This window comes from Excalfactoria chinensis, chromosome 1, assembly GCF_039878825.1.
Source record: "Excalfactoria chinensis isolate bCotChi1 chromosome 1, bCotChi1.hap2, whole genome shotgun sequence".
Taxonomy (NCBI): Eukaryota; Metazoa; Chordata; class Aves; order Galliformes; family Phasianidae; genus Excalfactoria; species Excalfactoria chinensis.
In genome coordinates, this window is record NC_092825.1 from 53,134,345 (window position 1) to 53,148,241 (window position 13,897).

At 52.1% G+C, this 13,897-nt stretch overlaps 1 protein-coding gene across 5 annotated transcripts in view; it reads left to right on the forward strand.

The window, feature by feature from the left end:
• The first annotated feature begins 948 nt into the window (after window positions 1-948).
• HIPK2 (homeodomain interacting protein kinase 2) overlaps window positions 949-13,897 on the forward strand; it is a 123,192-nt gene continuing 110,243 nt past the window's right edge. For 4 of the 5 annotated variants that reach the window (XM_072326735.1, XM_072326739.1, XM_072326736.1 and 1 more), the window contains exon 1: window positions 949-1,171. In XM_072326735.1, coding sequence (XP_072182836.1) covers window positions 1,153-1,171 — 19 coding nt within the window. In that variant the 5' untranslated portion in view covers window positions 949-1,152. Of the gene's footprint in view, window positions 1,172-2,679; window positions 2,806-13,897 lie in introns of those variants that run through there. The other variant, XM_072326738.1, reaches the window with a different exon arrangement.

Below are 13,897 nucleotides of genomic sequence, written 5' to 3' on the forward strand. Positions count from 1 at the left end.
CAAAACAAAACAAAAAAAAACCCTCCACAAAATCAGAACCCAAATCCTAGAAGCAACAACGTATGTTTATTTTAAATGCATCCGCTAAATATTTACACTGCCAGCAAACTAAAGGAGAAAAAAAAAAACAACACCAAGCCCCAAATTGGAACTTTTCTCAGTGAAGCAGATTGCAAAGTGCCTCCAGGGAACAGAAGATTTATTTGGGGAGAGGGGGAGAGAGGTAGGAATTTTCCGCGCTATTGTAAAACATGAGCTCAAATTATATGATCCCCACAGCCAGTGAATTGCACAGCTTCAATCAGCCGCCTCTTTTAGGTGCTTTTTTTTTTTTTTCTCTCTCTCCTTTCCCTCCTCTCTTTTCTATAAAGAGGAGGGGGGAAGACAGAAGTGTTTCACCAACTTCTGTTGACTGTTCCTTTTTTCTCCTGATTGAAATGTGTTGTTAAACAAGATCCCACATAATCTCAGCAGAGGGTTTCTCTCGCTCGCTGCCTCTCCTTCTGGGAAGCAGCGATCAGTGCCATCGGCGCTTGATTATTTGCAAACTCCCTTCCCTTCCTTTTTTTTTTTTTCCTTTTTTTTTTTTTTTTTTCCCTTTCCTTCCCTCCTCTCCGTCTCCCTTTCCCTCTCTCTCCCTCCGTCTCTCTCTCCCTTCCTCTCGCCCCCAGTGCAACTTTTGCAGGCGCCCCGGCAGACGCAGCCATGCCGCGCTGAGAGCGGGGGCACGGCGCCAGCCCCCCTCCTTCCCTCCCTCCCTCTCACCCTCCCTCCCTCCTGCTTCCCTCCCTCCCTCTCTCCTTCCCTCCTTCCCTCCCTCCCCAGCGCCGCCGTCCCGAGCCGGGGGGGCCCCGCCGCCCGCCGCCCCTGCCCGGCCCCGCGCCTCGCCCCGGCCTGGCCCGGCCCGGCCCGGCGCCGCCGCCCCCCGCCCGCTCGCCCGCCCCGGCCGCGTCGGAGGGCCGGCAGCGAGCGGGGCTGGATGTGCCCGGCTCCCCCCGCGCTGAGGCGGGCAGCGATGCAGAAGGCAGGCGGCAGCTTCGCCTCCGCCGAGAGACACCCGCTCAAGATGGCAGATGTGTGTTGAGTTTGGGGGGCTGCGATCTCGCGTCGTTCGTGGCGGCGTTGCCATGAATAACAGGCGTCCTTGCACCGATGGCCCCCATGTACGAAGGTAAGTCCTCCTCGCCCGGCGGGATCGGGGTCCCCGCAGCGCCCGGCAGGCTGCGGGCAGGCTGCACCCGGTGGGGAGCGGAGCGAGGCGCGCCCCCCCCCCCCACCCCGATCCCGGCGGTCCCGGGCGCCCGGCCCCCGGTGGGGGGCGGTGGGTGAAGTCTGTGCCGGTGCCGCGCAGAACAATGAGGCGGCCGGAGCTCGCCCTGCGCCTGCCGTGTGCCGTGGTGCCTCGGCGCGGCTCCGGCTCCCAGCACCGGCCGCTCCGCTTCGCTCCCTTCCTCCCTCGTTCGCTCCGAGAGTTGTCCCCTCTTCGGGGCGCGGGGTGCCCTGGGCAGGGCACGGGGCTGCGGGCGGCCGCTGTCAGCGGGGGGACCGGAGTGCCCCAACTTAGTTCCTGCGGGTGCGGTGGTGCCTATTGTGGGGCGACTGTTCGAAATGTATATGTGTGTGTGTGTGTGCGCGTAGGACTGATTTAAATCCCCTCGCCGTGCGTTTTCCCTGCCCGGCGCCGGGCAGCGTTACATAAAGCAGAGGGCACCGTGCCGAGGGGGTTCTCGAGGCCGGCCGGTGCCGGGCTGGGGACGCTGGGGCAGCACTTCGGCTGAGCGCCGGGGTCGGGCAAACTTATCTGAGGAGAAAATCGACTCGGGGCTACGGCGTCCGGCGGGCCGTGTAAAGTTACCGGCTCGCCGCCGTACTGCCGGGCAGCCCCGCACGGGGCCGGGACCCCGCGGGAGACAAAGGGGAGCGATTTAGGCAGCGCGGCGAGAGCGCCGGCCCTCCCCTCCGTCTCCGCCGCCCGCCCTCCCCGCCGCCGGCGACCCGGCTGCCGGAGCTCGGCGCCGCCGGGGGGCGCGGCGGGGCCCTGCGCGGCGGCGGCGGGCCGGGGCCGGTGTTGGTGGCGTCCCGGGGTGCCGGTCGGGGCCCGCCCGCCGGCGGCGCCCTCTGCCGGCCGCGCCGCCCGGCGGCCTCGGGCCCCGTCAGCCCTCCTGCGCCCGGGCCGCCTCCAGCGGCGGCGGGTGCCCGGGGGACCCGCGGCGGGCGGGAGGGCGGGGGACGACGCGGCCGCCCCTCCGCCGCCCGTCCCCGCCCCGGCGCGTACCTGCCGGGCCGGGCCTGTGCCCCCGGCGCGGCCCCTGGGCAGCCGTCCTGCGTCGCCCTGCGCGCTGCTATTCCCGTCCCCGGCCTCCCCCTCCCTCCCCCCGCCCTCCGCTCCGGTGGGATTATGCGGCGATTTGCGTGAACTTCGCTCCGCGCCGGGCTGCGTCCAGCCGGGGGGCGGCGGCTCCGCTCTCCCGGGGCAGGGGCATGAGCGGAGCCTGCGGCCGGGGCTGCGGCCTCACGGCGCCCTGTCCGTCCCCGTGGCCTCCCGGCCCCCGGGCCGGGGACGAGAGGGGAGCAGAGGCCGCGTCCCCCCGCGGCTCCCGGGAGCGGTTAGCCGTGCCGCACCGCAGCGGGAAGTTTAGCGGTGCCTCCGAGCATCCCAACTTCGGCTGTGGCCTGGCTGGAAAAGGAAAATAGATGGGGAAAAAAAAAAAGGAATAATGCCCTGAACGGCAACCTGTGAAAACGAATCCCTTGGAACTGCTGCAGAAAATCCTAGAGGGTCCGTGGCACGTCTGGAGGCCTGAAGTAGGTGGATATCCCCGGCTACAAAAGCCGGGAAATAGCGCGGGGGTTGGTGGGGATTGCTTTATGTGTTTGGTGTTGCAGTGTGTTTGGGGGTTAAATTGTTTCTGGAGAGCTGAGAGGGAGGCGGAGGAGGGGTTAATGGCTGTGACTCCTCTCCTGCTTGCCGTGAGAGGTCCTTACAATTCCCTGAAATATCACAGCGCATAGATAAAAACTTACTTATCGCAGGGGATGTAATTTCCTCCTTGGAAGGAGCCGAGGGCCGCCATCCTCCTGCCATCTGCCTGCATCCCTGCGCTGGAGCATTGGCCACTCTTATGCTGCCGAGCTGAGCGTGAGGGTCAGCGCTGCGGCGGATGGCTCTGCTGCCATCGTGCCGGGGCTGCAGGGAGCTCTTGGGGTGCCAGGAGGGCAGGGGCGTGCAGGTCTGTGACTTGCAGGCTGCAGAGCGTGGACTCTTCTCTGAAAAAACGTGCCCCTGGAGGAAAGGTGACACCTGGGAGGCCTTGTGAAACCATTTCATTGGAACTTTGGGGGAGTGGAACAGAGCACACACAGATCTCCGGCAGCTTATGGTGTTTGGATGAGCGTGGTGTGTGTGCACTGAGCTGCCGTCTTAAGTGCCAGCTTGGGAAGGAGAATGGAGCCCCACCTGATATTAACAGGCGAGGCATGATGAATAAATAAATATCTGTTCTGAAATCCTCCTCCCTCACCGTGCTTTAGCCATTCTTCTCAAGGAATTCAGAGGTTTTTGTGTTCTCTCCTGCCTGCTTTTCTCATTCCATCTTTTCCAAGCGTTGCAGAGCTGAGCACTAAAATGAAAGACATAAAAACCTCCCCAGTAAAATACAACAGAAGGAACACCGCTGCGCAGTGTGTGACCTGGATTTGGGTTTGTGAGCCGTATGGGGACATGCACAGGGCTGGAGCACAGGCCTTGGTGGGTGTGATGCCACACAACCCCTGCTCAGGGGCTGGGTCAGCACACTGGGGCTGGGTGCTCGGAGTGTGGCTTTGAGGGGAAGCAGCTGGCCCAGGCAGGTGAACCTCGAGCTACTCTTGCAGCCACTTTGCCCCGGTCTTCTGACACCCTTCAGAACCAGGTCTTTGAGTGGTGTTTGTGTGCCTTAACCTTTATTTGCAAAACAGTGACTACCTCTGTTTGGGTTTAGTTCCTTTTTGCTTTGCTTCTCATTCCTGACAACTTCGTTGCAACTTGCAGTGTATTTTTAGCAGCAGCGTTGGTAGTTTTATATGTGGGCGGCTTATGGAATTAATATCTGTAATATTTGTAAATTGCACCTCGCCACTGGTGCCACTGCGGGAGCTGCGTGCAGAAGGAAGCTGCCTGTGCACAGCTCCTTGCTGGGTTTTGGAGGCCTGCAGCCCTGACCTCAGCATGTCAGGGCTCAGATCCTGCTTTGCATCAAGGCTCCAGAACAGTCAAACCCCGCTCATGGGTCATCACATCTTGTGAAAATGCACAGAGCTTCCTCGTCAGCTGGGCGGCACCAGTGACACCAAGGAGAGGTCCTTACCCCAGAGGTTGTGTGCTGGGATGATAACTTGGAGGCGCTTCCTGTTTATGGAGCAATAACCATAACTTGAGCTAAATCAGCGCTGGGACCAAAAGCATAAGTTTTTATTAGCTCAGGATAACAGGAAGCCCCCTCCAGTTATAATTAATCTTATCATGTTGCGGCGTCTAGTGATTAAATGTTTTTTAGATATAACGGTGAAAAATGCTGTTTTATTTTCGGAAGCGGAAATGGCTGTGACAAGGGGCACGCTGATGAGCAGGGCTCTGGAGCCAAGGGAGCTGATGGCTGCGGCCCTCAGACCCAGAGCAGCACAGGCTCCTGCTGGCAGGTGATGAACAGCCTGGATAGAAGCTGGCCATGCACCCTGAGTGTGTGGACTCTGGAGCACTCCTTGGTTCCTGTCCCAGGTTTGAGGCCATTTGCTCGCAGGCAGGCAAAGCATTTAGTTGGCTGATGGAATGAGCTTAAGTTTTGGTCACATCCCAGCAATGGCTTGTAAAAGTAGATGGATGCTCCTTCAGGAGGGAAGTTCTGGAAAGCCAAATTGTAGAGGAATCAGTGACCTGGGAGCAGAGGTCAGGCTGTGTCCCAGTGGTGGTCACCATGCAAAGTGTCTTGGTGATGGTATTAAGTGCGGTCGTGCCACACAGTGAAGTCAACAGCTCATCCTGCTGGAGCTGGGCTGGGACACTGGACACTGGTATGGGGCCGTGCCATTGGTGTAGTGCAAACCTCTGGGTGAGACAGCTGAGAAAGGGACTTTGCAAAGATGGAGGTGGGCTGGCAGCTATTGCAGTGTCCCCATCACTGTGTCCAAAGAGGACAAGACGGATGGGAGGTGAGGCTGGGTATTTTTTGCAAGTTCCACCCTTTTCCTCTCTGTTCCCAATTTAGGAAGATATTTTAAGGTCTGTGCCTTAACTTAAGCTCACAGGTGGTGCTGCTGACTTCATTAGAATTGTTTATGTCTTTAAAACCGACCACATGCTTAAGTACTTTTCTGACTCATGGCCTCTATAGCTTAATCAGTCCATTTATAAAAATGAGGCTGTTTCCTCACCCTTACTAGGAAATCTCTGCCCTCTGAATGTGAAATATTGTTTATATGCTGTTTTTCTTATGACTTGTGGGAGGTTAACTAGTGGAAAACAAGAATTAAACACTGTTTGGGAAAAAAAGTTTTCTCTTTGCCTGTTTACATGCCCTAATGTGGACTTGGGTGTTTAACATGAGGCCTTCTCCTTTGAAACTTACGGTACTAGCAGTACAGAGTTCAGTTTTTGTTTTGGAAACAAGCCTGGGGGATAATTTCATCTCAGAGAGGATATTTTGCAGTTTACAATGCGGGGGGAGTTGAGGCATGTTGCTGCTTCCACCTGCTTACAGCACAGTGGCACAGTGTGCACCTGTGTCCTTCATCTGGCCACATCAGGAGCTGATATCCTTCCTCTGGAAAGCATGAGGACAGATATTTTGGGGTACTGTTGCATTTGGATAGCTTTTTGAGTAGGGTCACTTCTGCAGCAGAAATTGCTCTTGTAAGACTTGCCATCTTGTAAGTGAGCGGAAGAGCAGGCCCAGTCTTCTCAGGCCGGTGCCACATCAGAGTACTTACGAGAATCTAGAAGAATTAAAAAGCCATGCCACTAGAATGTATTTATTTAATGTAATACTGTGTGTATATGTTCAAAATACTATGTAAAGAGTAGCTGTCCAGTCAAACCACCAACAGCATGTCAAAGAATGGTATCTTTTACTTATTCACAGTAGGGATTCAAAATGGCCAGCAGCAGACAAGTGCCTTCAGATGCCAGCCCCTGGCTGCCCTGGGCTCATAAAGGAGCAGCACAGATAGGCAGTGTGGCCAATGGAGCTTCGTGTGTTTTACGCTGTCTAAGTTGTGTTCTGCAGCAAGCTGGGAGCTATGCTAGGTGAGGGAAGTATAGGTTGCTCCTTTTTTTTTCTCCTGGTGGGATGTTTGGTTGGACTTGCTGCAGGAGCTCACTTGTTATTCATGCCTTGTTTCTGGTTCTACTTGCCTTCCAGTGCCTGCACTGACATTTGTCTCTGGTAGGATAAAATGAGGACAATCACTTGCAGTTGTTACTGTGGCAGGAGGGAAAGGTCACCCCACAAGGCAATGAGATTTGCCAGAGAAACTTGGGGAACTCAGAAGGGCATCTGTGTTCCCTATACATTATAACCTTAAACCTTGAAGGCACTGGCAAGGCCTGGAACAAGAGTGTTACACTGAGGTAGCCTGCAGTCTGATGTCTCCTTCAGTTCTTTAGGCTGTCAGGTTTATCTTACTCTGTGAGCTATGCTGAAGTGCCTGAGAAACTTAGCTCTCACCGAAATCGTAGTAAGTGGATGCAGCAAAGACTTAAAATAAGTTGTTCCTTCTCCTTCAAAGCAGGATATACTACTGTGCCAGATATGCTTGCCAGCTTGTTGCTAACATGCTCATCCCCATGTACGGAGGGTCTGCAGCCTGACTGGGCAATCACTGCCCCTCGCTGTGATTGTCAGCATAACGTTTTGTTCTTCTCTGTAACTCAGCTGTGTTTTCCTTGCTATGATTCCTTGCTCTATCAACAATGGCTGCGGAAAAAGTCTATTCCTATTTCTTTGTTGTGTCCCTCCTCAGTTTTGTGTTCCTTAGGCTAATTCGTTTTCAGACCTGTCCTTCAGCTATCTCTCCTGTACCTTGTTTGGTGGAGCTCTGGCCATTCTGGCTCCCTGCGTTCCTTGCAGTCGGCCCACACCTCTTCTGAACAGCTCTGCTGGATCCTAGTGCTTTCCCCATGGTTACATGGAGTAAGCAGTATTGCCTCTTGTGCCTTACTGACGGTGCTCCTGTTTGCTTTGTCTCATGCACCGCAGCATCATTCATCTGTGTTTAGCTTGAGATGTGCCATGGATTTGGCTCCTGTCTAGAGGACTGATACCTGGTGAGCTGTTTCCTATGCTGCGTGTGTGGAGCTAGCTGTCCTGTTAGAATTCCGTCCTGTCCTTCTTCATCTGTCAGGACTGTTTTGAGTTCTAATCTGATTGCACTGACTTTGCAGTCCCTTCCTGCTCGGTGTCACCTTCCAATTTAAAATAAAAAAAAGCACAATCTGTTTCTTCCCCAAGATCAGCTTTGTTTTCCACTTTGCAGTCCCAAATGGAAGGCTGAGAAGAAGAGACGTTGTTTCATTCAAAACAAAACAAAAATCCTGCTCCCCAAATATAGAAGCAATTAAAAACAAACAGACAAAAAAAAGAAAAACACACTAAAACCAACACAAAGCCCTTGGTGTTTCTTTCACTCCTCTTGTCTTACCATCCTATGGTGCTTTTAAACATTTATTTTTGCTGTTGTAGCACCAGTGCAGGAGAAAAGCAGGACCTTATTGTGCCAGGTATGATGTTGACGTAATGTGATAGACAGTTCCTGCCCTAAAGAATTTACATTTTATGTAGATACAGGTAGAGGAGAGTGGATAATGCAGGCAGCGTGGATTGTGTGGACAAAGGAAAACACAATGTATGGAATTTCCTAAGCGGTTTTTACCAGGTTTCATCTGGGGAAGAGGAGGATGGGCTGAAGGGAGGGGAAGAAGGAGAAGTAGGTCAAGGGACAAGACAAAGGAGGATGAGAGAGACAGGTGGGGGAGAACGGTGATGGCAAGTGACTAACAGGAGAGATGATTCCTGCAAAGTGTAGGGTTTGAGGCTGTCATAGCCAAGGCTGTCAGGAACAGAAAGTTCTGTGAATCACTGAAGGTTCTTCTGCTTGGGCTGTTTTTGCAGCTGCTCTTAGTGACTTTGGTCCCTTCCAGTTTTTTTCCATGGGACTGTCTCTAGCGTCCATTGGAGGGAAGGCAGGCAAGGGTGGGAGGTACCACCAATACCCTAATGCTCTTAGGCAGCAAGGAGAGACTGGGGATTCCTCTGCTAGAGCTGAGGCCAGAGGCAAAATGATGCTGTAGCATTCCCAGAAGAACTCATGCTGCTCTCCATTCTGATCTGGAAGAGATGAGTTGAAATATCCATACTTTTAATTGATCTGAGATTCTTGTGGTTTCCTCCCTAACTGCCACTGCCCTTTCCCTGATGATGGCAGCTATGTGGGAAGAATGTGATCTGCCATCCTCACTCCTCCTCCCGGGCAGACCCTTCATGCTGCATCCTCCTGCAGGCAGGCGCCAGCACTCAGTGGCTTTAGGGGCACATGTGGCTGTCGCACCCTCTGTTACCATACTTGCCCTCTCAGCATCAGTCCAGGTGAGTGAAATGGCTGCAAACATGGAAGCAGAACCACCTGTGTGTGACAGCTGCACCAGCGTTGTGCCCTGCACAATGTGTGTGGCTCTAAGGCAGGGTGTGCTGTGAGCCTACAAGGCTCCCTGTGCTGTTTTCTCCGCTAGCAGCCCAGGTTTATCAGGGTGTTCAGCAGTGAGTCTGGAAGATTATGGTGTTTTTTTTCTCTTGGGTGAAGAGAACAAGAAAAGCTCTTTCTTGCTTATAGTTTGGAGTTGGGGCGTTTATTTGCTACTGGATATGATCCAGTGGATTCAGCACCTCGCTGTTTATTTTTGCTTGAAGACATGGTTTTTCTCCCAGTCGAAGATCATAAAGGCACGTGGAGTGGCAGGAGGCCAGCAGCTCCCTGGCTATGAGCTGCAGTGGTGGGGCGTTAGGCTCATGCTTCTGGGGGGAACTTTATAGCAGGCGATGGAGTGGGATGATGGAGGCCTGGACTCTAGCAGCAAGGCTCAGAAAACAGCCAGTCCCAGCTAACATGCAGAACATTTCAGAGAAAGTTTAGTTTTTCGGGAACCTCCTATAGCTTCCCCAGAATATTTTTACTCATAGGCAAAATTGGTAAGCATTCTTTATTTTTATAACACCGTTTATATTCTGCTTTTGTCTGCGGTAGCATCCCTGCCATCAATGTATTCGTCTTTCCCCTTTTAATGCTTGCCATTCCTGGAATGTCTTCTGCTCGGCAGCTGTTTGTAGGTGGTTTTTTTTCCTCTCCCATCGCCATGTACCTTTCCTTCCTGTTCGAGGCATCCATAAACCTCTCGTGGTGACATCATAGCTGTTTCCATAGCAACAGATTATGATACTAGAACAGAGGATAATATCAAACAGGAGGAGGAAGAGATAAATTATGGTGTTTGTGTGCATGTGTCTGAAGGCTTGATTATATTCCTACATCTCATCCGAGGATGTTGTCTGCCCAGTTACTTCTTTGTTTATCTTACATGCCTTTTAAAGGTTAGAGGAAAGCTAAAAAAAATAAAGCAAATGTAGAGGTCAGAACAATACGGACACATATTTTTGATCGTTTCCATGTAAACCTGGTAGGCTGAGATTTATTTTGTTTATCACAGCGGTAGCTCTCCCATGTCCCCTGAGAGTCATCTAGACTGGAAAAAAAACTTAGAAGCGCAACAGTTCCCTGGTGCAACTGCACTTTTCTTTTAATTTCCAATTATTTATATCCGCTGGCAGTCGGAATCCCAGGCCTGGGATCTTTGTGCTGCACATTTTCCAGAAGATGGATGAGTGGAGTGTTGCTCCAGAGATCTCACAACCTGTATGTATGAAAGGGTGCAACAGGTGGTCAAATCTTCCGTGTCTGCCTTGGAGAGAACAGGGATTGGTACACAAAAGAATATCAGCAGAAGTGTGGCCACTGGAAGAAGCTCCAGCCTGCCCTGAGCTTGGTGGTGGCAGAGGCAGGCTGAGCCTCGCCTTTAGAATCATAGAATATCCCAAATTGGAAGGGACCCGTGAGGATTATTGAGTCCAACTCCTGGCTTCACACAGCTCTACCCAAAAATTGGGCCATATGATTGGCTGAGGATTGGGATTTTACAGTGGAGTTTCTGTAAGAGCTGCACTGAAGGGTCTTAGGGCTCTGCGTTGGGTGCTTTCTCCAAGAGGAGCTGACTGCAGTAGGACACATCTGCGTTGCTCCATGCTTATGCTGGTGGAATGGCTGTCTGTGTAAAGTATGAGGCTGGAGGTGAAGGACTGCTAGTTGAATGCATGGGGTTTTATTTTGTCCTCCTAGGCAGCATTTACTGTTGACAAATTCCAGGGAGTTTGGCATGGATTTTCAGGAGGTCTCTGTTTTGCTTCTAAATAGAGGTAATTTCTAGCCACTTTCCTTGCTTTCCTATTTAGATGATTGACTTCTAGAGGCTGGAGCTAAAATTGCTGAGAAAACCCTTGTAGATATGCTCATAGCTCTGTGCGCACACAATCTTTAATCTTCCTCTCAAGACAACATTTCTGGGGAGTAAAGTAGCTATTACTAGCCTTGAAAATACCCATTGTAGGGTCTGGTCTAACATGGCAAATTTGTTGTGGTGCTATCGAGCTCATGAACAATGGCACAAAGTTTTCCGATCCTGCACTTGGGCTCTCTGCTGCTGCAGGGAGAATTGTAGGCTAGGGACCTTAGCAGGGCAGGATAAGGTATGACTGCCTCAACCTGATGCCATCAGTGCTGCTGAGTCCCAGATAAACAGCATCGTTCTACTGTTCTCCTTCAGCTATCCCACCAGCCTGCTGGAAGGTCACTGAGTGTTAGCCGTCAGTGGAAAAAAACAAGTAATATGTAACATATTGGCTCGCTTTAGCCATGCAGTGGGGTAGGTGAGTACATAATGAGGTTGTTTCCGCGAGGGCGATTTGGTGCCTTGCGGCAAGACATGCCCTGGGTCAGCAGAAGAGAAGCACACAGAAGCTCTCTGGCTTCTGGCAGGCTGCTGATGGGCTTTGTGGCCACACTGAATGAACAGTTTTCAGTCCAGATCAGTGAAGCCAGGCTCAGAAGATGTTGGCAAGTGGGATGAATTGAGTGAGGCACTCGGGCACTGTAACGCTGTCAGGGGTTAAAGTTATAAAATGCATGAGCACAGAACAGCTCAACAGGAGTTAATAGTTAGGTCACCTTCATGGAAGCATACTGGAAGCCAGCACAGACCACAGAGGACTGGTTTGGTGTGCTTCCCATGCACAGCTCACATAATGAGAGGCTCCAGTGCTGTGTGCTAGCCCTGTTTCTGAGCAGGCTGGTAGCATTGTCCTGCAGGGAACTGTCTGCTGTGGGCAGAACTCATAGGAGTGGGGCAGTGGGGGCCACACTGAGGTCCTCTGCAGAGAGAAGGGAGATTGCAGCCTTTTCTCTGAACCTGGATTTAAAGAGGGATAATTCCTGGCTGCAGCCAGCTTCAGGGCTCCATGGAGAAACACAAGACATAATAGTTCCCCGAGGGCATGTGCCTGCAAAGCAAGTGGGGATCACATTTAGTCATGAGTAAAATTCCTTCAGCTTTTCTGGCTCCACCAGAAACCTGCCTTCCCGTCAAACTCCCCCTCTGTGTGTTCTCGACATCAGAGTGTGCATGCATTTAGCAGGCAGGGATAAGAAACACGTTGCAAACCCCATTTAAAATAGCTGCACTGCCTGACCAGGACATGCGAGACACAGACACAGGCAAACCCCATTGGTGGTGACAATACTTTTCTTACAGTGTCATTTTCTTATTCCTTATCTGAGGCTGTGAGCACCTGGATAATGAAAGTGCAGCTTCCCAATGCCTGTGCTGACTGAAAGCACACACAGGTTGGAAGGGACTGTAGATACCATTTGTGTGAGAATGCAAGGATAGATGTGTGTGTATGCACATGTGGGATGCTTCCCTTGTTTGCAGGCACGTGTAGGACTGCAGACGTGTTTGGTGTGGCTGTCCCCCCCTTTGTCTACTGAAGCCTTCCTTCTGCAAGGAATAAAGAAGGGAGATTTATTATAAGTATATAAATTAGGCCCTTCTATGTGCTTGTGAGCTCTCTCAGCCTGTACAGGAGGAAATATATGCAAGGTGAATGCAGGGTGTTTCTATAAAGCAATGCTGTGGCAGCGTATGTGTTGGCAGGAGTGCTGTCTACAGTCTGTGCAGAAGGGGCTGTGTAGCATTTGTGAGCGTGGAAGGCTGTAAATCACAGAGTGTTCAGGAGGGGACACTGCCACTCTGCCTGTAAAAGGCAGGGAAAGCTTTTGAAGCAATGTGACTCTTTCAGGCTGAAGAAAAGTTACTAGAAATCCAAGCTGGAGGTGGGTTGGGGGGGGGAGGAAATAAAGTTGTCACCAAGCTATTATGGCTGGAAAGGATCTGTAATCCACATCCACCAGCTCATCTCCATCTTGACACAGAACAGCTGCATGCCTGGCATTTTATGCACACCTCTCCCAGCATCAGCTTTTGGTGTCCCTGCTGAACTGCTTCCTGGGTCTCTCTCCAGCTCTGCTAGCACTTCTGTGTTCTGTCCTGCTGCATCCTCAGTTATTTCAGTCTTGTTGTGCTCCTACAATGTAGCTGGCATTTGTATGCAACACAGTATCTCCTAGGGATTCTGTATCCATTTAGATGTATTGAGCATACCACTCATAAAGTATCTGATGTAGGTGGGACCACCTCAGTCAAGAAGCTGTATCTGTTTCAGTATCCCTGCGGGTAGGTGTCTGAGCCCTTGTTTAGCTTCAAGTGAACCTGTGCTACCCTGGAGTTTCTTTAGGGCTGGGATTAGCTTTGGAGTTCTTTGGTGCTCCTCCAAAATCGTCAGTGCTTTCCAGGGGTGTACTTGAGTCATTAACAGTCCCTGCGCTTCCTCTCAGCCAGGAGGGACTGAAGGGGTTTCAGGAAGAGAAAGCTTTCCTGAAAGGAGACATCTTCTTTCTCTTGCGGAGCTCTGTCGCAAACAGACACCATGTCTCCTGCCAAAAGCCCCTGCCTGTAGGAAATAAGGTGGGGAGGAAGAAGGTGCGATGTGGGTGAGCGACAAGGCAGGGCAGGACTTCAGTTGGGGATGCCTCATGCTTTTGATAGCGGGTGCAATAAAGCAGATGTTTGTGGCCACACTGGGGGTAAGTTAGGAACATGTTTATGTCGTTTGGCATCACTGGAACAAGTTGCAGGTCATAGATTTTCATTTGGGTTTCATTATTTTTCTGCAGCAGCCATCAACAAATGAGAAGTTTTCCCAAATGCGTTACAGCTGCGGTTGGTTCTCCTGTCTCACTCTGCGTCGCTGTAGGACTCACAAGAGGGCTTGGGCTTTCCCTCCCCTTTTGTTTTTTCTCTTCTCCTTTCTGTCCTCACCAGCTTCTGCCCGTTTGCCTCCTCCCTTTTACCACAGCCCTGTCATGTTCAGTCACGCTTGGCTGAAGGTTACCAGCCCACCAGAGACCTTCATGGCCGAGGATGCAGTGAGCCACGTGTTGAGAGCATGCCGGCTTTCCATGGGAGTAGAATCCTCTGCTGTCGGCCTCTCGCCCTGCGGGGCAGTGGGTATGTGGAGGAGTGGGAGTGCAGGCGCGCTCATGTGGTGAAAACACTCCATGGTTACCGTGAAATGTTTGCTAAAAAGGCAGATATTGGAAGGGATTCCATTAAACCAGGCGCAGGGAGCAGCAGGATCTCCTGATGGTGCCCGTTGTGCTATCTGGGGATGCAGGGAAGAGCGGGTACTCTTGCTCTGCTTGG